We start from the raw sequence: 22,189 nt of genomic DNA, 5'->3' as shown, positions 1-22,189 counted from the left end.
CCATTAAGCTTGATTATCCGGATATTTCATTGTTTCTGTCCGTGGATTTTAATTCACGTACGAGAGACTTTTTAGATTTTATCCCAAACGATAATCTTGACTTTATATTTGGTGACGTAGAATACGAGGGAAGTAATTTTGAATTTCCACGAAACCACAAAGATATTATTCAAGGGAACAATTTTGGTAAAACATTAGTGAACTTTTCTGTATTTGTGATGTGCATCTATTCAATGGAAGATTCCCAGGTGATATACGGGGAGAATAGACTTGCTTTTCGAACGACAGAGTACCGTTGATTATATGATAGCCTCTTCTGTTGTTTTTTTCAATATGTTACGGATTTTTCAGTCTTGAATAAGGACGAATCTGATCATTTTCCTATCTCATGTAAATTTAAATTTAAATCAAAAGATATGTTACAAAGAAGAGAACTGCTAGATGATATAATTAGTTACAGTTGCTCGCACATGAAATATTACAGTCTTTGAATGAGGGTGTTAACCAATATATAAACAAGTTAACAGCACTATATTATGAAGCTGGGGAAATTTAGAGCAAAATACGTGTCTGATCAACCTCCTTGGTGGGATGACGAGTGTTACACCTTAATCCCAACTATTTTTGGAAACAGCTGACACTTGGTATACAGAAATCAAAGACTGTGTATAGTATCTCTCCAAATGAGTGGTTTAATTATTTCAAAAGCTTACTATATGGCGATAACGCTGTGTTAGTTGATCCCAATATTGAAAAAATTCACAATTCGATTGATCATAGTGCTAGCCCACTTAACGATCCGTTTACCTTAAATGAGATAGTACCTGCTACTTCTAATCTTGTTGATAATAAAAGCTGTGGATTAGATGGAATCCCCTCCAAGTTTTATAAATGCACTTGTTCTGATATAGGACCTTTTTTGTTACACTTATTTAATAGCATTCTGTCAACTGGCATTTTTCCTTGTCTTCGGGGCAAAGTAATATATGTCCTGTGTACAAATCTGGACCTAATACTGTACCGGGGAACTACCGGGGGATATCTATAACTAATACAATGTACAAAATATGTTCAGGTGCCATTAATAAAAGGCTATATAATTGGGCTGAAGACAACCATAAAATTGATGAATGTCAAGCTGGGTTTCGTCGTAATTACTCGACAACCGATAACCTATTCCGTTTACAAGCCATGGTGCAAAAATATCTATCAAAAAAGGGAGGGCGCTTCTACTGTTTATACGTAGACTTTCGTAAGGCTTTTGACAAAATAAACCACGTTAAACTGTTCCAATGACTCCAAAATACAGGTATACATGGTCTTTTTTAAGAGTTCTTAAAGCTATGTATCACGATTAAAATTCATGTGTTAAAACACCAGATGGTGCAACAAACTTGTTCCCATGTAATGTCGGTACAAGACAAGGAAGCAAGTCAAGTTCGACAATTTTTGTCCTATTCATAAATGAGTTATCAGCCCTTTTACAAGAAAACTGTGGTTCTTGGATTTTCACTACTAATGACATGCCAGATATTATTTGCCTAATGTTTGCAGATGACTAGCTAATTGTGCGGAAACGGTTTTTAAATTGCAACAACAATAAAACGTAATAGATGGTTTTTGTTAAAATACCGGTATGGAGGTCAACCTTGATAAGACTGAAATAATTGTTTTTAGAAATGGTGGCCCTTTAGGAAATAATGAGAAATGGTTCTTTCGAGGCGTAAATATAAAAACAACATCTGTTTATAAATACATGGGTATATTGTTTAGTCCACAGTTGTCATGGACACCAGCACAAGACAAACTAGCAGCTCAAGCTCAAAAAGCTATTTTGCTATTAAACGTTACCAGGAACCTTTTGGTTATTTTCCAACAAAAGAACTGTTTAAAATGTTTGACACTATGATAGAACCTATTCTATGTTATGGGTCCCAGATTTGGGGCTATACATTCTGTCCTAAGATTGAATATGTACAAAACGATTTCTGTATGAAGCATATTGGTGTTAATAAAAGCACTAATACATGTATGATTCTTGGTGAATGTGGAAGATTGCCTTTATGTATGAATTATTTTTCTAATTCTATTAGATATTTTTAGCAAATTATTACAACTTTCTAATAATAGATACCCTAAACAATGTTACTTAATGCTCAAGTCGTTGGATGAAGTTGGACGCACTTGCTGGGTAAATTGTAAGAAGAAAAGAATATGCTTTTAATGTATGGCTTCGGTAATATCCGGATATCAAGATGTTGGCGATATATCTATATTTATCAGTGTTTTTAAACGGAGACTTATTGATTGTTTCAACCAAAACTGGCACGATTCTATTAACAGTTCCAGTCGGTGTTTTCATTATAAAGAATACAAAACTTTTCTAAATGTGGAACATTATTTATCTTTAGACATACCTTACAAACACAAATTAGCTTTTAGCAAATTTAGATGTTCAAATTGTTAATTGAAACTATTAGGCAAAATAATATCCCAAGGGTAAAACGCGTTTGTCGGTTTTGTCTAGATAAAATTAACATTTCTATTTTAGACTGTGAATACCATGCATTCTTTATATGTTGTAAATATAATGATATACGAACGCAATATTTATTTAATTGGTATTCTAATGGTACTTAATCAGAAGATTTTTATAGGTTATTAAACACAAATCAATCTGAAGAATTACGAAAGCTAGCTTATTATGTATACCATCTTCTTCTAAACATTAATGGTTAAGGGGAAGTAATCATGATTTTTATTTACACTTTGCTTTTATCGATTAATAACCCTGACACATCTCATGCCATTGTTGTATGCTATGTATTTTGGGCCAGTGCTCTTTAATTACTCAATAAACTGTTGACTTGACTTGACTTGCTAGAAGATTTACTGTGGTCTACTATCGCCTTATGAGGCAGAAATACCGTGTTTTCTTCCAATTTAAACATTATCCTTATAAGAACCATTGTTTTCGACATTTTCAATCCTTTTTGATGTATTAAAACATTTGTTTTAACTGTGGTAAATCTTTTTTGGGAGTGAGAATGAATGCTTAAATTAAACGCACAGTGATCGTCTTATTAACGCACATATCGCACGATCACTTTTCCGAAGAAGTATTTCAGAGTTGTTATACTCACTGTTTCGAAACAAATAAATAATTTGTTTTAATGTTAATTTTAATTTGTAATTATACAATTAATTTTGTAACCCCGGACAAATTATCTATTAAATAAAAATCTTGATATCATGATTAGTTCTGACTTTAATCATAACGGTAAATTTGTGTATATTCTGAGTTTCATTGTCAATATAACAGGGACCGTATGCATAAAAACTTGTCAAGTCGTTTCTTAACTGAAGTCAATTTAAAACAAAAGTATCCATTATAAAAGTGCGCAAACTACATACAGTGAAAGATTAAATTGTGTTACAATTAAGTTATTATATTATATGACTAGTAAGCTACTCGACTTTGAAAAATGACTTGTGAGTTATGACATATTATTTTATGAATACCAGCCCAAGTGTCTTCATCATTTAACACCAATTTAATCAAACTGCAATTTCGAGTAATCTGCTTTGTTCCATATTATTTGTGAGATTTAACATAATCATCTTATTTAATTGACAAAACAAGTATCATTTAAATTCTGCTAATCAAGAGCAAATTAGACTAAAGGGGACCTATCATCTAATACTAATAAGTATGATCGGTTGTTTAATGGGAGAAGTAGACGAAAAACTAGGACTTAAAGAGTAATGTGTTTGAGAGATATTGACATTATACTTAGATTCAAATGTGGATAATTATTTTATTTAAGTGCTAAACTAGGATCATCTAAATTGTGCTAAATAAATTAAACTACAGGGACCCAAGCATGCAATACAAATTTTTATGATCGGTTTTATAATGGCATAATTCAATTTTTAGATTCAAACGTAAAGCAGACGAGCAAACAGGAATAAGAGATAAATCCGCATGGGGGATAGTTACATAGTTGCCAATGTGGATAAATATCTTAGTTCAGTAATGAAATCGGATCGTCTAAATTGTGCTAATCAACATTTTTAACTACCAAAAGGGACCCGAACATCTAACCACAAAGTTATGATCGGTTTTATAATATAATAATGATTTAAAATAGAATGTGCATTTCCTTCGAGGATATGTCAGAATGTATAAAACATTCCTTTTTAATGCCCATCTAGGAACATTTAAACTCTACTAAAACAATACCTTTCAATGTTGTTGTGAAACCTGTTGTAACTTGCCAATGTGGATATCCCTCCCCAGCCCATGCCAGCTGAGTAAAACATCTGCACTGCCGCATCTCGCCATACTGTAGTAAGACAAGCACACCTTAATATACATCAAGAACGAGCAAAACATCTGCACTGCCGCATCTCGCCATACTGCAGTAAGACAAACACATATTAATAAACATCAAGGAAGAGTAGAACATCTGCACTGCTGCATCGCGCAAAACTGTAGTAAGACAAACACATCTTAATAAACATCAAGAAAGAGTCAAACATATGCACTGCCGCATTTCGCTATACTGCAGTAAGACAAACACTCCGTAATAACATCAAGAAAGAGTAAACACCTGCACTGCCGCATCTCGCCATACCGTAGTAAGAAAAACATACCGCTATAAACATTAAGAAAGAGTAAAACATCTGCACTGCCACATCTCGCCATACTGCAGTACGACAAACATACCGCTATAAACATCAGGAAAGAGTAAAACATCTGCACTGCCGCATCCCGCCATACTGCAATAAGACAAACAAACCTTGATATACATCAAGAAAGAGTAAATCATCTGCCATGCCGCATCTTGCCATACTGCAGTAAGACAAACATACCTTGACATACATCAAGAAAGAGTAAACCTTCTGCACTGCCGCATCTCGCAATTCTACAGTAAAACAAACACACCTTGATATTCATCAAGAAAGAGCAATTCATCTGCACTGCCGCATTCCGCCAAACTGCTGTCAGACAACCACACTTTGATATACGTCATGCATGAGAAACACATCTGCACTGCCACATCTCGCAGTTCTGCAGTAAGAGAAACACACCGAGAGAAACATCAAAAAAGAGCAAAACAGCCGCAACTCGCCATACTGCAGTTAGACAAACAAACTTTGATTTACATCGAGAAAGAGTAAAAGACTGCACTGCCGCATCTCGCCATACTGCAGTAAGACAAACACATCTTAATAAACGTAAAGAAAGAGTCAAACATCTGCACTGCTGCATCTCGCCATACTGCAGTTAGACCAACATACCTTGATATACATCAAGAAACAGTAAAACATCTGCACTGTTGCATCTCGACATTCTGCAGTAAGAAAAACAAATCTTGATATACATCAAGAAAGAGTTAAACATCTGCACTGTCGCATCTTGAAATACTGCAGTAAGACAAACACACCTTGATATACATCATGCATGAGTAAAACATCTGCACATCTGCAGTAGGACAAACACATCTAGATACACATCAAAAAGGGTTAAATTGCATAATATTATTTTTCCAACTTTAATAACGAGGGCAAAAGGTTTCGACTATTGCATGACAAGACTTATACAAAGGGGTTTATTACATGACATTACAAAAAGGTTTAAAGGTTTTATTTTCACAATTATATGCCGCCATAATAATCAGTGGCGGATCCAGGATTTGGCTTTAAAAGGGGGCTAAACTTATTAGCGTAACATTTGACATGTTCTGATGGTTCAAAATGAGTTTGTCGAATGTTGTAGGTCTTTTAGTTTATGTGCTTTATTTTGATAATTAACAATCTGTATTACTGAATACATCTTTTGTCACGCATTTAATTGGATAAAACAATGAAATAAACTTCGTTTTGACTACGACAATGCAAATCGCTGGATTTGCAACTTGCCATATTCATGGAATATTAAAACAGATAGTTTGTCTGTAAATTAAAATGACACCAACTCTATTCTTGAATTCTTAAATATATCACAACAGATTGAAAGCCGTTGACACTGAAGTTGAAGAATTATCATGCAAAGACAAAAAAAAATGAATACGACTTTAATCTCTCATTACTCCGGTCCTTCTAAATAGCTTCCGCGCGGACTACTGATAATAATCGTTGATGTCGTTATTTTAAATATTTATGCAATTGCGCATTGGTTGCTGTTAGTACTTAAAAGGTTAACACGTCGAGTGGTAAAAGCAGAAAGAATTTATTGGCTTCTTTATTTATGATAACGGATAACGCTTTCACCCTTCCCCCTTAATGGCAAAAGGCTGTATGTGACATTTTATAATACAGCAGATATAACATTTCTTTCACCCTTTTTACATAATATGTTCATGCATGTTTACCGGAGAACTTTAACAGATACTTCCATTTGGGAACTGCATAGTACAAAATCCCATCCAGGGCGCCAGGAAGTGTTGCACCTCGAACCAGTAGGACCAACAGTAGCAGATAAGGGACAGTGGCTGCTACATACATCACCTGGAAATCGACATAAAGCAGTATTCTATTGAGTGTTTAATGGGTCAAAATAAAGGTTGATATCAATAATGTTTTAAATGCATTGGTAAAAGTATTATTTTTAAGTCGTTTGACTAAAATGATCGAAGAAAAAAAAATGAATTTGGTACGAATAAGATTTACTAGCGGTAAATTGGCGCATTTTGAATAAAGGGTAAGTGGCCACGTAGCTTTTAATCGCAAACAACTCAGCAATTATTAAGGCTAATACTTTATTTAGTTGTATAAGCGTTGCCATCTGGCAACAAACCTTGGTCTGAAATATTTGATAACATGTCAATTCAAATAATATTTAGGATTTTATGGAAGTCTGTTAGCACTCTCTACACGCGAAACCGTAATTAGTTTAAACTATGTGTTGATCTTGGTATAACGCCCCTACGTACATTAAAGAGGATTTTATTACATTCATACGCCCGACGTTCATTGTAGGGGGTTCAATTACATTCATACGCCCCACACTCATTGTAGAGGGTTCAATTACATTTATACACCCCTACGTTCATTGTAGGGGATTGACTTACATTTATACGCCCGACGTTCATTGTAGAGGGTTGAATAACATTCATACGCCCCTACGTTCATTGTAGAGGGTTCAATTACATTCATACGCCACTACGTTCATTGTAAGGGATTCATTTTCATGCATACGCCCCTACGTTCATTGTAGAGGGTTCAATTACATTCATAAGCCACTACGTTCATTGTAAGGGATTCAATTACATGCATACGCCCCTACGTTCATTGTAGAGGGTTCAATTACACTCATTCGCCCCTTCGTTTATTGTAAAGGGTTCATTTACATTCATACGCATTTACGTTCATTGTAGAGGGTTCAATAACACTCATTCGCCCGACGTTCATTGTATGGGATTCAATTACATTCATTCGTCCCTACGTTCATTGTAGAGGGTTCAATTACACTCATTCGCCCGACGTTCATTGTAGGTGATTCAATTACATGCATACGCCCGACGTTCATTAAAGAGGGTTCAAATACATTCATACGCCCCTACGTTCATTGGAGAGGGTTCAATTACATTCATACACCCTGAAGTTCATTATAGAGTGTTCAATTGCTTTCATACGGCCGACGTTCATTGTAGAGGGTTCAATTACATTCACACGCCCCTACGTTCATTGTAGTGGTTTTAAAAACATTCATACGCCCTTACTTTTATTGTAGATGATTCAATTACATTCATACTCCCGACGTTCATTGCAGGGGATTCAATTACATATATTTACACCTCAACTTTCATTCCTTAAATGAACTGCCTTTCGGTAATTGCGTTCATCAATCGATGAACGCAATATCTTCGGATCGTAATTCATTGCATAACAATATACATGAAAGCTATTTATCTTGTTATTTGTTGTATTGTGTCTGCAGGTCCCGTAAAATAAAGATCAACATTTTTAAAAGTGTTAGTTTATTATATTTAAAATATATTGGTACCAGGAGTGTTTCAATTTTACGTTTTAAAGTGATTTCAAGTGGTTGATCTTTTCCCGCGTTATTGTGACGTTATTTGAAAAAAAAGATTTCCGGTTATAGTCGGGGCGTTCTATTTACCGAATGGGTAAGAACGGGTTACTGAAAGGTTTTCTTAAATGAAATGAAGTATCTTTTAACAATTCTTGAATGAAATAATCAACTATTGGTGTAAATATAAGGAATGAATTGCGGGGTTGATGTTATTATCGGGGATATGAACGCAATTGGGTTGGTCAAAGTACGCGTGGACTCCACACACATTGACCAACCCAACTGTGTTCATACCCCAATAATGACATCTACCCCGCAATTCATTTCTTAATTAAACGCCCCTACGTTCGTTGTAGAGTGTGCAATTACATTCATACGCCCCTACGTTCATTGTAGGGGATTCAATTGCATTCACACGCCCCTACGTTCATTGTAAGGGATTCAATTACATGCATACGCCCCTACGTTCATTGTAAGGGATTTACGGGATTCAATTACATTCATACGCCCCTACGTTCATTGTATGGGATTCAATTACATTCATACGCCCCTACGTTCATTGTAGGGGATTCAATTACATTCATACGTCCCTACGTTCATTGGAGGGGATTCAATTACATTCATACGCCCCTACGTTCGTTGTAGAGGGTGCAATTACATTCGTACGCCCGACGTTCATTGTAGAGGATTCCATTCCATTAATACGCCCCTACGTTCATTGTAGAGGATTTAATTACAATCATACGCTCCTACGTTCATTGTAGAGGTTTCAGTTACATTCATACGCCCCTACGTTCATAGGAGGGGATTCAATTACATTCATACGCTCCTACGATCGTTGCAGAGGGTGCAATTACATTCGTACACCCGACGTTCATTGTAGAGGATTCCATTACATTAATACGCCCCTAAGTTCATTGTAGAGGATTTAATTACATCCATACGCTCCTACTTCATTGTAGAGGTTTCAATTACATTAATACGCCCCTACGTTCATAGGAGGGGATTCAATTACATTCATACGCTCCTACGTTCGTTGTAGAGGGTGCAATTACATTCGTACGCCCGATGTTCATTGTAGAGGATTCCATTACATTAATACGCCCCTACGTTCATTGTAGAGGATTTAATTACATTCATACGCTCCTACGTTCATTGTAGAGGTTTCAATTAATTCATACGCCCCTACGTCCACTGTAGAGGATTCAATTACATTAATAAGAATAACGCAACATCTTTGGAATACCTTTGGCAGACTGATAGTACCCAAACGATTCATCCAAATGAGGGGTGGGTCAAATGAAATTTTATTGCGGTTAAATGTATGTCACGTACAATAACCAATCGATATCATTGACGATGTAGCTCTTAAAACCGCGTTTGTTGTTTAGTTAACGTTATTTACAGCGTTGAAGTTGGAATATCCCAGAGAAACTTTGAAACTATTAATGGGCCGGTTTATTTAAAGTCTACAACGCGATAACGTCATCGTTATTAACGTTTACATGTGAAATATTTGATGGTAAGCTCTCATATGTAAAAATAAATATGGACAACCGCAACATTTATCTTAAAATAGTGTTACAAATGCTGCGGAATAAAGTTTATCCACTAATTTTCCAGAGCAGTAACGATTTGAAAGTTAAAAACATTGTTAACTTTAACTATGATCAGAACAATAGACACACTGAGTGTTAATATACACATTGGCTTTTATAGAACTGCAGCTTGTTTGGGCATGAATACATTTGGTAAGTGCTAAGGACTACACTAACTGAACCCTTTACTCGACAAACCTACATACAGTACTTCAAGCGGAACTTCATTTGACTTGTTCCTTTACAAAAGCATTTTCGAAGAAATCAAGAAACAATTCAGATAATCTCTTCTTGGTACCAGTCGATATTATAGTGAATACCTTTCCAGATGATTTGATCCCTTTAATCAATGTGAGGAACACAATTAACCAGGCGCAAAACAGGCTCAACAGTAGCGGCCATCGTACAGCCCCAGCTGTCCCTATTCCATCAGATAGTTGGAGAACATTGTACCTGGAATTTGCAATTGTCTGTTTTAGGCTTTATACTAGAAAAAAACCTGTACATTTACAAATTAAAAACAGAATCAACGACTAACTTTATGCCCTGCTTGGTGCTATGTCGTCAATAAGTCACAAAACACTGTATATGGAATACCACATGTTAAATATAGTAATTCTATGTATTATTGATATCCAAATTCGCTTTAACGACACATAAATACTGCAATTCGAAGTATTTTCTATATTCTAATTCGCATTTACAAAGCATAAAATAGCGATACAAAGAATTTTCGATAGTTAAATTCGCTTGAACGACACATAAACATAGTAATTCAAAGTATTTTAGATATTTAAAGTCACTTTAACGACACATAATCATATCAATCCAAAGTCGATATTTAAATTGCTTAAAGAACGCATATATTTGGCCATTCAATGTATAATCAATATTTATTTTTTATCTTCAGCTGTTAAAGTAAGAATGAGCTTTTAAGCATTTTGCTTATTCAGAAAGAAAAGAAGTATTGGTGTACGACTTTCATTCTGCTTTTAATTATCAAGACTGTTGAAGCAATTCTGTTGTGTGGTTTATTTTATCGTCATACCAATTCTGCCAGGACTGTGGAAGCAACTTGTATAAATAATTCGAAATAAAAAACAAATCTAAAAATATATTAAACATTCATATGAATAAAAGAAACTGTCAACATCGGTTTAATTTAGAAGTGGTAAATGTAACACCATCAACGCCCTCCGTGTAATCACAAAGCGGCTTAAGCGATTTCCATTGTCAAGAATAACTAGATTATTTTCAACGATCCCGAAGAACAACATAATTAATGACGACATAATGGGGGAGGGTGGGAGGTATCTCATTAGAGGCAGTCGACACTGATACAACTACCATTGGTGTCATAGGATAGTCACAATTAAATCAACTCCTATTTTTTATACTTTGTACGTATTTGGCGACTCCGAATTACGTTCTAGAATGGATTGTATGCGATTTATTTTTCAAAGGCGCAAACTATAGGTTATTGAAAGCATTTTCAATATTTAGGCACTTTCTTTACTTTATGGCCACGTAGCCATTATTTATTTTTATATATTTGCTAATGTCATTTTATTTGTACACAAATCGTATCATTTTTGTTTGTTTCGATGATTAAATCAAATGAGTGAAACAATATGAGACATTAAATTAAAACAAATATTAGCATTAACTTTTATTTATTGTGCTCCCTGTCAGTCGCATCTTTTTCTGCTGCAGATAATACAATTACATTCTAGACAGTGTGAATTTAAAAAAAACACATCTAAAAAAAACAACCTACTCCCAAAATTGTTCAGTAGGAGTCCGAGCAATCCTTGTTGACAATTCCGTTGAATTTATCCCATCATGGTGTAACGTTACTGTTGAATCAATGTTACTTTCGTTTGTGAAATTGTTAAAACCTGATGACATCAGCGACGTCATATTTTGATTCACGCGGAGTGCGCATGCGTCATTATTCCATTCGTTGTCACAGTGACTCCACGGTAGAACCTTACTAAATGACATGACCAAGTAGTATAATGTCCACGCCATGATGACCGTGTAGTACACAGCAACAATTCCCGTCATGATGACCATTCCATAGCCAATACCTGTAAAGTAACAAGGAGTATGATACATAGACGAGTATTTTGACTACGTTCACAAGGTCAAGTAGTTCCAACAAAAATAGTTCAGTTAATATATATATAATATAATGTTATTGAAACATGTAAAATGTATGATGTGTAACCAGACTCATGTGAATTTTATAAACATTGCAATTGGCAAGGAATTTCAAACAAATATATGATGCATGTTAAGCAGACCATCATAAAAAATACAAATTTTTAAGGAATTAATTGCGGGGTTGATGTCATTATCGGGTTATGAAAGCAATTGGGCTGGTCGAAGTGTGTGGACTCCACGCGTACTTTGACCAGCCCAATTGCGTTCATATTCCCGATAATGACAACAATTCCGCAATTCATTACTTATATTTACACTGATACTTCATAATTTTATTCAAGAATTGTTAAAAAAATACTTCATTTCATTTCAGAAAGTAATCCTTTTTTACCCATTCTGGAAACAGAAAGACCCGACTGTAACCGAAAACAAATGACGTCACAATAACGCGGGAAAAGTTTAACCACTTAAAATCACTTTTAAGCGTAAAATTGAAACACTTATGGCAACAATACATTTAAAATATAACAAATTAACACTTTCTCAAATGTTGATTTATATTTTACGGGACCTGCTGACACAATACAAACAAAAACAAGATCAATAGTATATTGTTATGTGATGAATTGCGATTCGAACATATCCGAATATGTTGGGTTCATCGATTGATAAAGGCAATTGCCAAAAGGCAGTTTATTTAAAGAACGGAAGTTAAGGTGTAAAACATTAAGAAACAAATGAACTTAAAGTACGAATAGAAGAAACGACCGATCTGTATCGGAATATATCAGTGTTTCGTACTAAAACGACACAATGTAACCGATTACACAATTAACGAAATACGGACCGAAATCATGGACTAGTAATGATTTCATCTCCAATTCGTCACCTTTATGCAATAACTCAACATCTGATTCTAGTTATATATGCAGGTGGCGAATTCTATCATATGGGAAAGACAACATCAATTGACACAGTAAATATCAATTCACAAACCTCTTAAAATCGGAACGCAAATCCACGCTTTCCCAGGTCCGAGATTCGAAAACTGTGTGTACGCCATCTCCAAGAAAAATATCGGCATTGCACACAGGAACATGAAAATGAAGTAAGGAATAAGGAATGCTCCTGAAAAAACATTGACATTACACTCAGGAACATGAAGGTAAATAAGAAATAAGGAACGCTCTTCAAATATATTTGCATTGCACTCAGGAACATGAACAAAGTAAGGAATAAGGAATGCGTCTTAAAGTTTTCGTTTCAATATCCGAACCCGTCTTACCGGGATTAAATCAAAGGTTGGTATCCATAAAACATCTAAGTCATAAAAAAAATGCCACACTTTATTTCGTAATTAAAAAAGTGCATTTTCACAAACCATGAGCGAGTTACTTTAAGTCAATTTTCTAAACTTTTCGAAGTCATATTTAATGAAAAGTATAAGTACTTCTTACATAAAAGTATGTGCTTTAAGTTAAATCTATAAAATTGAAGTATTCTAGATTTTATGAAGCGAGCATATCATGTGATAAGTGAGATACCTTTACAATTAGCAAGAACATAAATTACATACATGGCAATTAAGAATTGAGGAGATGTCTAAGAGCTAATATTTATACCTCTCGGCTAAATGACTTCAGGTAATAAATGAATTAATAGGTCTTATGAATACCGACCCAGAACGATTGAAAGCAATGCAGTATCTAGTTCAGCTGTGTATAATTAAGTTATCTGGGTCGTAAACCTTACGCTGCTTAAAGATGCACTCTTATTCCGAAACAATATTTATATAAGTGCTAATAAATTGAGATAAAACAAGTACAGCTGTAGCAGTTGTCTCAAATTTTGTTAGAAACGCTGCAGATCAAAAGATTATCCATTAAACTTCCAGAGCTGTTAAAAATTGATAGCTAAAAGCGATGACGTTAACAACCCTATTAACTTTAACAATGTTCTCTCTTCTATCATCCTGTCAAGCTGCTTAATTGGTGCAAAGACTGTTATGTTTAGATGATTATTGTCAAATGAGATAGGATGGAACTAGTTCAAAGACAGCTATGTTTCGTCAATTATTTATCAAATGAGATATGGTGTAAATGGTGCAAAGACAGGTATGTTTCGTCAATTATTTATCAAATGAGATATGATGTAAATGGTGCAAAGACAGGTATGTTTCGTCAATTATTTATCAAATGAGATATGGTGTAAATGGTGCAAAGACAGGTATGTTTCGTCAATTATTTATCAAATGTGATATAATGTAAATGATGCAAAGACAGTTATGTTTCGTCAATTATTTATCAAATGAGATATGGTGTAAATGGTGCAAAGACTGTTATGTTTCGTCAACTTTTTATCAAATGAGATATGGTGTAAATGGTGCAAAGACTGTTATGTTTCGTCAACTTTTTATCAAATGAGATATAATGTAAATGGTGCAAAGACTGTTATGTTTCGTCAACTATTTATCAAATGAGATATAATGTAAATGGTGCAAAGACTGTTATGATTCATCAATTATTTATCAAATGAGATATGATGTAAAAAGGTGCAAAGAATGTAATGTTTCGTCAAGTTTTCATCAAATGAAATATGATGATCACGATTGAAGGATATAAGGCAACATAATGTTGAAGTGTGAGAGTGAAGGGTGTGAACAGGTAAGGGCAAGGGTGGATTTAAATTTGTTCAAAATCATGTAGGAGATCAGAAACGTTTTGTTTGTCGATATCATAGCTGAATTTGTATAAATAACTCTCTGACATTCTGTTCATAGTGATGAACAATTCAATGTTTTGTCATCCAAAATGTAATAACCAGACCTGCAGAAATACGTTGAGTATCAAAGCGCCCCATTTTACAACAAAAAGGGAAAAAACCCACAGTCTAAAAATGTTTTCCTTCATAAGGAACTTCAAGCCTCCAATCGACATAAAACAATATTGTTTTTAATGAAATATAAGTGATATTTCAGTTTCAAACACTGAAATTTAGATTTCAGCCAACTCTCACTTTCAAATTCAGTGCGCAGACGGCTGTGCCACAATTTCAATGAAGTTTTCTTGCTCAGTTACAAGATTCAATATATATGTAAAAAGCTACAGAAACATGCTCAGTAGCAAAAAGTTTAAACATAAACCCGGTTTAGTGGCAATGGGCAACGCCAACGACATAGAACACAAATATATATATATATAATTGGTATGTTTATCAAGAATACTGCATCTTTATTTAAATTTATGACGAAATAAAAGTAATGATTCTCAGCGACGGTGTAATGTCAGTAATTATGAAAGTAAATGTCGAACCGTATTTCTTTGCTTCATAAAGTTAACCATAAATCGTAGTTACATAAGAATATTACACGGAGGCGTTAGTAAAGTTGATTATAGGCAATGGAAAAAGACAGACAACGAAACAAAAATGCGCGAACTGGTGAGGAGGGCGAATATGCACAACAAAATGATTTCGCATTTTCACGCCACAAAATATGTTGCGATTTCCCCCCATTTCATGGTGAACTTAAGCATTTTCGCCCCGTGATTTGGCGCATGTTCGACCCTACTACGAAGGGTTTTCATATTTTCAAAAGTTCGCCTTTAACAGCGAAAACACTGAATGGCAGTAATAATCTACCATAAATAAAAGTATATCGTGAAATCAAACGTTGAGAAAGAATTTTTTTCGTTGTGAAATGAAAGGGCAGTCGCTATAATGTTATAATTTGTATAGAAATCTTACCTACTCCATTTTTGTACCATAAGTAAGGAAAGCTCCAAACAATTCCAACCATGCATCCAAAAACGGAAAACAAAAATTCATACTGACTATCCCAGTAGCCCCTTTGAGCCATTGTTTTATCTCAGTTTTATTTCAATTCACTCAAAATCTAACATTGCTTCTTCTGATGTTTGAGTCAATTGATAAGTTAATCAATTATTAATGTGTGCTGAATAACCTAAAACTTTGTTTTAGAACTCATAAAAAATATGTCGTGCTCTTAACCGCACTTAACTTCTAGTTTTTCAGTCTGTAAGTAAATATGTTATATACACTCTTTCCATAAATACCAAACTGGAGGTCACAGAAATGAGTTACGAAAACGAGAGCAAAGACTTAACAGTAATATTTTTTTAACATCATGAATTTGGCTCTATGTTCCTAGGTTCAAATGATGCTTTGTATCCATATGTAACCGAATTCCGACAGTCGTAACCCATAATTACACCCATATTCTGTATCACATAGGGGCTTGAATGTCATAGCTATCAACTTATATTACAGATTTAAAACCATTAATTTACGAGACTGTACAAACTTATACTATAATTCATCATCATAGCATGTTCAGTGTTATAATGTAAGATGTTAACTGCAGGGGACGTATTTAATATTGAGCTAAGATTTCAATGGCGGGACCGGGTGAGAGAGGGGGTGCCAACCCTTCCAAATAATTGTCCAAGTTTACTTTTTATTAAAATACACGTCAGGAGAAAAAAATGTTTAAGTATAGTATACGCCGAAAATGCACCATTTCGGGGTAGAAATTGTTAATATTTAATTTAGAAAGTACCCCAAATCCCCCTTCTACTACTAAAACCCAAATAAATTAGGTTAGAAGGAAGGGGAGCGAGTCAAAGGCTACGCCCTTTAGTTACGCCCCCCCCCACAAGTCGAATCCTAGAGCTGCCCCTTAATTCAACCTTAAATCTAAGAGGAACTTGAGTCTTTTATGACAAGTTATTAAAACAGGTGAAAAGTGACTATTTATTCGTTTTAACCGGGATATAAAGACCGTATGTTTAAATGACACCTACTTTGTTTCATGTATCATAGCATTTTTAATAGTGTGTATACTAATTCTGAATCGAACAGTTCTGAGCTGGCACAGTTGTCGTAGTTAGTAAAACGCTTGTCTAAAATTCAAAATGTTCAGGGTTCGAATTGGTGATAGAACGGCTTAAGTCACCGTCATAATTCAAGTTAAGCGAAGCCGGTGAAAATAAAGGTTGTGTTGTCCAAATATGTCCTTTACAAACTGAAGATGCATTTTAATGACCTTAGTTGTTTCATTGTGCGCTATCCAATTCTTAAGCTTTAAACTATTTATGTACCTGTGGGAAACGACAAAACTGGTGAGCAACGGCCATCGAAAACGCATACGTGGATAATAATGTCAAAACTGAACCAACATTCGCAGCCTCAAACACCCAAAGACAGTACAAAGAAGAAGCCGAAGACGCTGTATTCGAAAGCGTACGCCCGCGACGTACACAACGCTATTATGTTAACGAGATATCAAGGAACTCAAACAGAGCCGGTATCCTTAAAGTCTTAACTGACAACGAAATAACACCTGATTTAATAAAACTGATTGACACACATCGTAGGGGCTAAGCTGCAAAACTGACTGTTTATAAAAGTGATTGCAAAACGATTAAAATTAGCCTCTTTTGGCCACGAACATGTATTACCGAATGGTAATAATTGTGACAAAAGAACGCATTGTTTCTTGGATTTTGTTGTGTAAAAACAGCTCAACCAACTGTTAAACCACTGGACTATATACCTTTAAACATACACACAAGTCTTGACAACATCATTGTTAGCAAATCACAAACATATTTGGTACTTCATTATACTGTTATAGATGATGTTTGTACATGGGTATCTGATCTCTTGCCTATTGTAACTCATTATGTAAAATCATGTATGTATATGTATTAACTTATAAGCCATTAAGCGCATTGAACAAATGCTCAGATGACCAGTTTGACATGTTTTGGAAGAAACTAAACACTCTCCTTTTGCTATAGATCTTAATGTAATATGTCATGATAAACACAGCATAGACTACTAAACTATGTGTAGTGAAAACAATATAAATGCTGCTGAGAATTGTCTTAGCTTGACTTAATACAATTAGCATTCTAAATCAATTGGAATCAAGAAGTCAAAGAAGCGCATAAAGCACAGCGTAACTGCCGCTTGAAGTGGATTTCGGATGGCAGACCAAGAGTAAATGAAAATGTTACTTCAGTACAAAACATCAAAACGAGCGTTTATCAACGAACAAGAAATGCAGCAGTATATAGAACGAACGAAAACATTTTGATGACTTGAACTCGGCTGCCAGCTGTTATATGCAAGTGTCCTTGAACTAACTTCCAGGCATAAAGACAGTCGCTCAAATCAAATGAATGAAATACCATCGGAATCAACTGAACGCAAACCTGATGATACAGCGTGTGAGTGCGAAAGGTATTTTAAATATATTTTGTCCAAAACGAAAATCACATTTTACCAACAGTTTCTCGATACCTAAGATGGTAATGAGGACGAGTTCATAGCATTTTGAGAACGAAGCCAAGATCCTGATCTAACGAAAGAAGTACAATCAGCAGTTGAGAATTAGCGCTTCGGGTTCTGAAACTACGAAAATTACCGGGTCATGAAAGTATCGCTTCAGAGCATTAAAACCATGGTGACAAAGTTTTATACAGATACATAGCTAAACTATTTACACTGATGATTAAATGTTAGTAAGTACCGGAAAATTGTAAAGTGGAAATTTTAATGACGATACACAAAGAAGGAAAACCTAAAACAAATGCAAGTAGCTATAGGCCCATAACACTACTAACAGTTATATACAAAATGTCTGAGCACCTGCTACACAAACGATGGACACACTGGCGCTCTAAACATAAGTTAAAGCTCCCAAATAAACAACAAAACGCCTAACCCTCTGCTCAATCAATGCTCTTCAAAATACGAGTGATTCGGATTAGGGTCCAACTTCTATGCTGCTTAACTGGACACCACCGGAGCTTTTGACAATGTACCACACAGTGCAATTATCATTAAAATGAAAGAAATTTTGATTAAAGGAACATTACTATGCTTAGTTGTGAACAGATACAGTGCCATTAAAGGATACGTTTTTTGGTAAATGGGATAGCTTCGAACCACTTCGAAATAAAGCAAGGCATCCGGTAAGGGGAATGACTTTCGACTTGTAGTTATATCCATCATAGACGATCTTTTTAACAAACTTGAAACTACAGGCAAAACTGTTACCGTTAACAATAGTATTATTGCGTTCATCCGACACTTGCAGACGACTTAACACTGCTATGTGGAAATAAAACAACGAAAGAAATCACTTGCATGTGAAAAACCGATAAAGCTAATATGTAGTTATGACGTCAATGCTAACAAAAGCTAAGTAATTATTTTTAGACCTAACGAACAAAATAATGCAACAAATATTAAATTCGGCAATGAACAAATAATCGGATTGGATCCGGAACAGCAAAACACGTGGGGATCATTTTTGAAAGTAGACTTAAATGCACCAAAGCAGTCAACGAACGAGACAAAAAAGGACGTGCGTCTCTATTCTCAATCCTCGCTATGGAAAAGACCTCTGTTGACGTTTACGCGCTAAAACTTAGCCAATTAGTCAAGAAAGTATGTATACCTACAGTATTTTACGGTGTCGAACCCTAGCATGACATGTCAGCGCATGCTCGTCTAAAGCCTAAAAATACATCAGATAAGCAGCATAATGCATACACCATCTACCAACGGTGGACATGAACTGATATGGCATTGAGTCTACTAGGAAGGTTCCCGTCAAAGCTGGAGTTAGACAAGCGCAAACTAACGTTTCTCCAAAGGTATGCACTCTTCGAAGTGAACTCTGAACTTGAAACATATTTAATTACAGACTAAATATATATGTTAAGAGGGTGCAAGCATCAGCAAGGATTCATATCAAACATCGTCCGTTTATTGTTACAGTATGGTATGAGCAGGTAGAACGCAGATTGATTAATATTTTACGCGATTTCTTCATGATTCATTGCATCTTCAAAACTTTGGTTGTTTGCCGATAGAGATGAAATCATACACGCGATAAGATCAGTGAACAAATAATAGAACGGTACTTCAAACCATTCACGTGTAAATATGTAAACCTCTCTGTAAGACTCTGAATTGGCCAGACACTATAAACTGTAATGGCAAAGATTGGTTAAGAGAAAACTGTTTCATGAACTACGCTCTTTGTTAGACTCTAATTTTGTAAGTTTTCTTAGAAAGAGTTGAACATGAAATATTTTTTTCGCAAACTTGTTCAAGCGGAGACTCTATCTGAGTTCCATTTTGACTCAAAATTGCAGAAAACATGTTTGAGTAAGTCGCTCAAATTAATTTATGAAACGGTTAACATGACTGTACTACCGACTGTAATCTGCAATTGTTCTTATAAGAAATGGTTTTCTATAAAAACATGCCGCAATCACAAGAAGTTGCATCTAAAAATAGTACCCCCAAAATATGTAGCCTGGTATATGGTTTATATTTCGAAATTTGATAATTCTTGACTATGGGTGAATAAGGGGTTAGTAAAGTAAAGTTTGAAAAGGTACCGTAGTTGCTTATGTAAGTAAGTCCCCTAAAGTAGTGACTCTGCCAACGCCAGACTCTTGAGAAGTTTGCGAGGTTTCATTTTAAAGGGACTAGACACCAGATAATACCATTGCAAGATAAAAAGAATTTGTTAAAAAACATCATTAACATAAAATTGATATCGTTGTGTACAACGCATTGAATCTTACTTACTGATGAATCACATCACTTACGACACTTAATACTCTTTCGCAGATATTGCGTATTTTGTATTTTTTTCCAAATCGAAATTTAATGGGTTTGTGTCAACCACGTAAATCCCAGTTAATTAAAAAACGTATCTGTCCTAATTACGTGTCTTTTACATGCTAAATATAAGCTCATTAAACTGGGATACCATTATGCGCTCTTTTCAAACGGATAAGCTAAGCTGAGACAGCGACAAAATATTATTTAAATCATGTAAAAGTTGATATGGGCCTCATACTTACTCGTATTGACAAAAATCTATGCTTGTTTTGTGGAAATAATGTATTTGCCGAATATGGGACCATCTGATGTCTAGTCCCTTTGATGCCAAGCATCCTTTTCCTGGTACAAGACTACTCTAAGGACCTTATCTAACTCAATATAGCCTTTCGCGTAATCTTTAGTTTTCAACATACAGTCGAACCCCTATGGCTCGAACTACCAGGGACCGGCGAAAATACATGGAGCCTCGGATTATTTGAAGGAAATGTTACATTCAGTGAAAAACAAATCGGTTCTTTCCATCCAGTTCGAGCCAACAAGCATATCGAGCCAAACGATTTCGGGCAAACGGGGTTCGATTGTACTTCCAAAGATCAACTGTGGTAACTTTTTTTAATGCATGTATGCGAACATATAAATATATGAATGATATTTTTACCAATAGGCTAGTGTCTTATTAATAAATCATAAACGTCTAAACACATGGTCCTCTTATTTCAAAAAATAGTTTCCCGTACAAAAAGTTGATCCCAATGGACTCTGATCTCAAAACTTTGATAAATTAAAATGGCCATTCGATAAATATTTAACTCGATATGCCTAGCTAACTACGTGTGAACATTGATGTATATCGGGGTGATCTTGTGGTATGTTTATGTTTCAATGGATGTGACCATAATTGGTTGTATATTATTGAACCAACGGTCTAGCGAGTACATGCAATTTAATGTAATGACTATGAAATATATAATAAAAATTATTGTACCGAAACACATAGTTGATATAAAAAAATTGACAGATAGTGCCGCTCTTTTTCTAGCATTTTAAAACAAATAAATGACTACTGTGACTGTTCACCACTTTTAATTTGCTTTAAGCGCGAGGTTCTAAATAATTTCATTTTCATGTTCTGTTCTGTTTTGTGTGTTTATTATTCATGTTGGAAAATAACTGATTGAGCTTATATTTCTTATTACGATATACCTGACTTAACATAAACAAAGTTTATATCTTTTAATTGTTTGTTTCACTAATATAAGAGCCAGTTGCCAGTTGATTGGTTTCGAGGGTATGCCGTGCCCCCAACCTCACACCACCGCCACCTCTCCGCCAGCCCACTAATCACTTTGAATTATAGCTCATCCTGCATTATTGGACAGTCTGACACACTACTAAGGTAGTGAGAAAAGGACGAGAAAGATAACAGCCGATTAAAACAGTAGAAAAAATAACAGCCTATCAAAACAGTAGAAAAAGATTACAGCGTATTAAAATAGTAGAAAAAAATCTAAGAAATAAACAGTCTATCAAAAACATACGAGAAAATAGGATCCGTTGAATGCCTGTTTACCATTATATATTTATATATCATAACATATCGTTTATTATACTTATTGACCACTAGCCAAGAACATATGAAGCATTACAAAATATTCCAAAACAACCATACATCTATATGATGAAATATAAGTGTTCAAATGTATATATAAAATTA

At 34.9% G+C, this 22,189-nt stretch overlaps 1 protein-coding gene across 1 annotated transcript in view; it reads right to left on the bottom strand.

Moving 5' to 3' along the window:
• LOC128246075 (sodium- and chloride-dependent GABA transporter 1-like) overlaps positions 1-22,189 on the bottom strand; it is a 37,726-nt gene that overhangs the window by 12,421 nt on the left and 3,116 nt on the right. Inside the window, exons 4-8 of the mRNA XM_052964283.1 lie at positions 12,802-12,933; positions 11,417-11,729; positions 9,960-10,092; positions 6,378-6,513; positions 4,244-4,346 (exon numbers count right to left, since the gene is read on the bottom strand). Of these exons, the coding sequence (XP_052820243.1) occupies positions 4,244-4,346; positions 6,378-6,513; positions 9,960-10,092; positions 11,417-11,729; positions 12,802-12,933 (817 nt within the window). The remainder of the gene's footprint in view (positions 1-4,243; positions 4,347-6,377; positions 6,514-9,959; positions 10,093-11,416; positions 11,730-12,801; positions 12,934-22,189) is intronic.

Source organism: Mya arenaria, chromosome 9 (genome assembly GCF_026914265.1).
Source record: "Mya arenaria isolate MELC-2E11 chromosome 9, ASM2691426v1".
Classification (NCBI taxonomy): domain Eukaryota; kingdom Metazoa; phylum Mollusca; class Bivalvia; order Myida; family Myidae; genus Mya; species Mya arenaria.
Note: the sequence above shows the minus strand (reverse complement) of the source record. Positions and strands in the feature narration are given on the sequence as shown.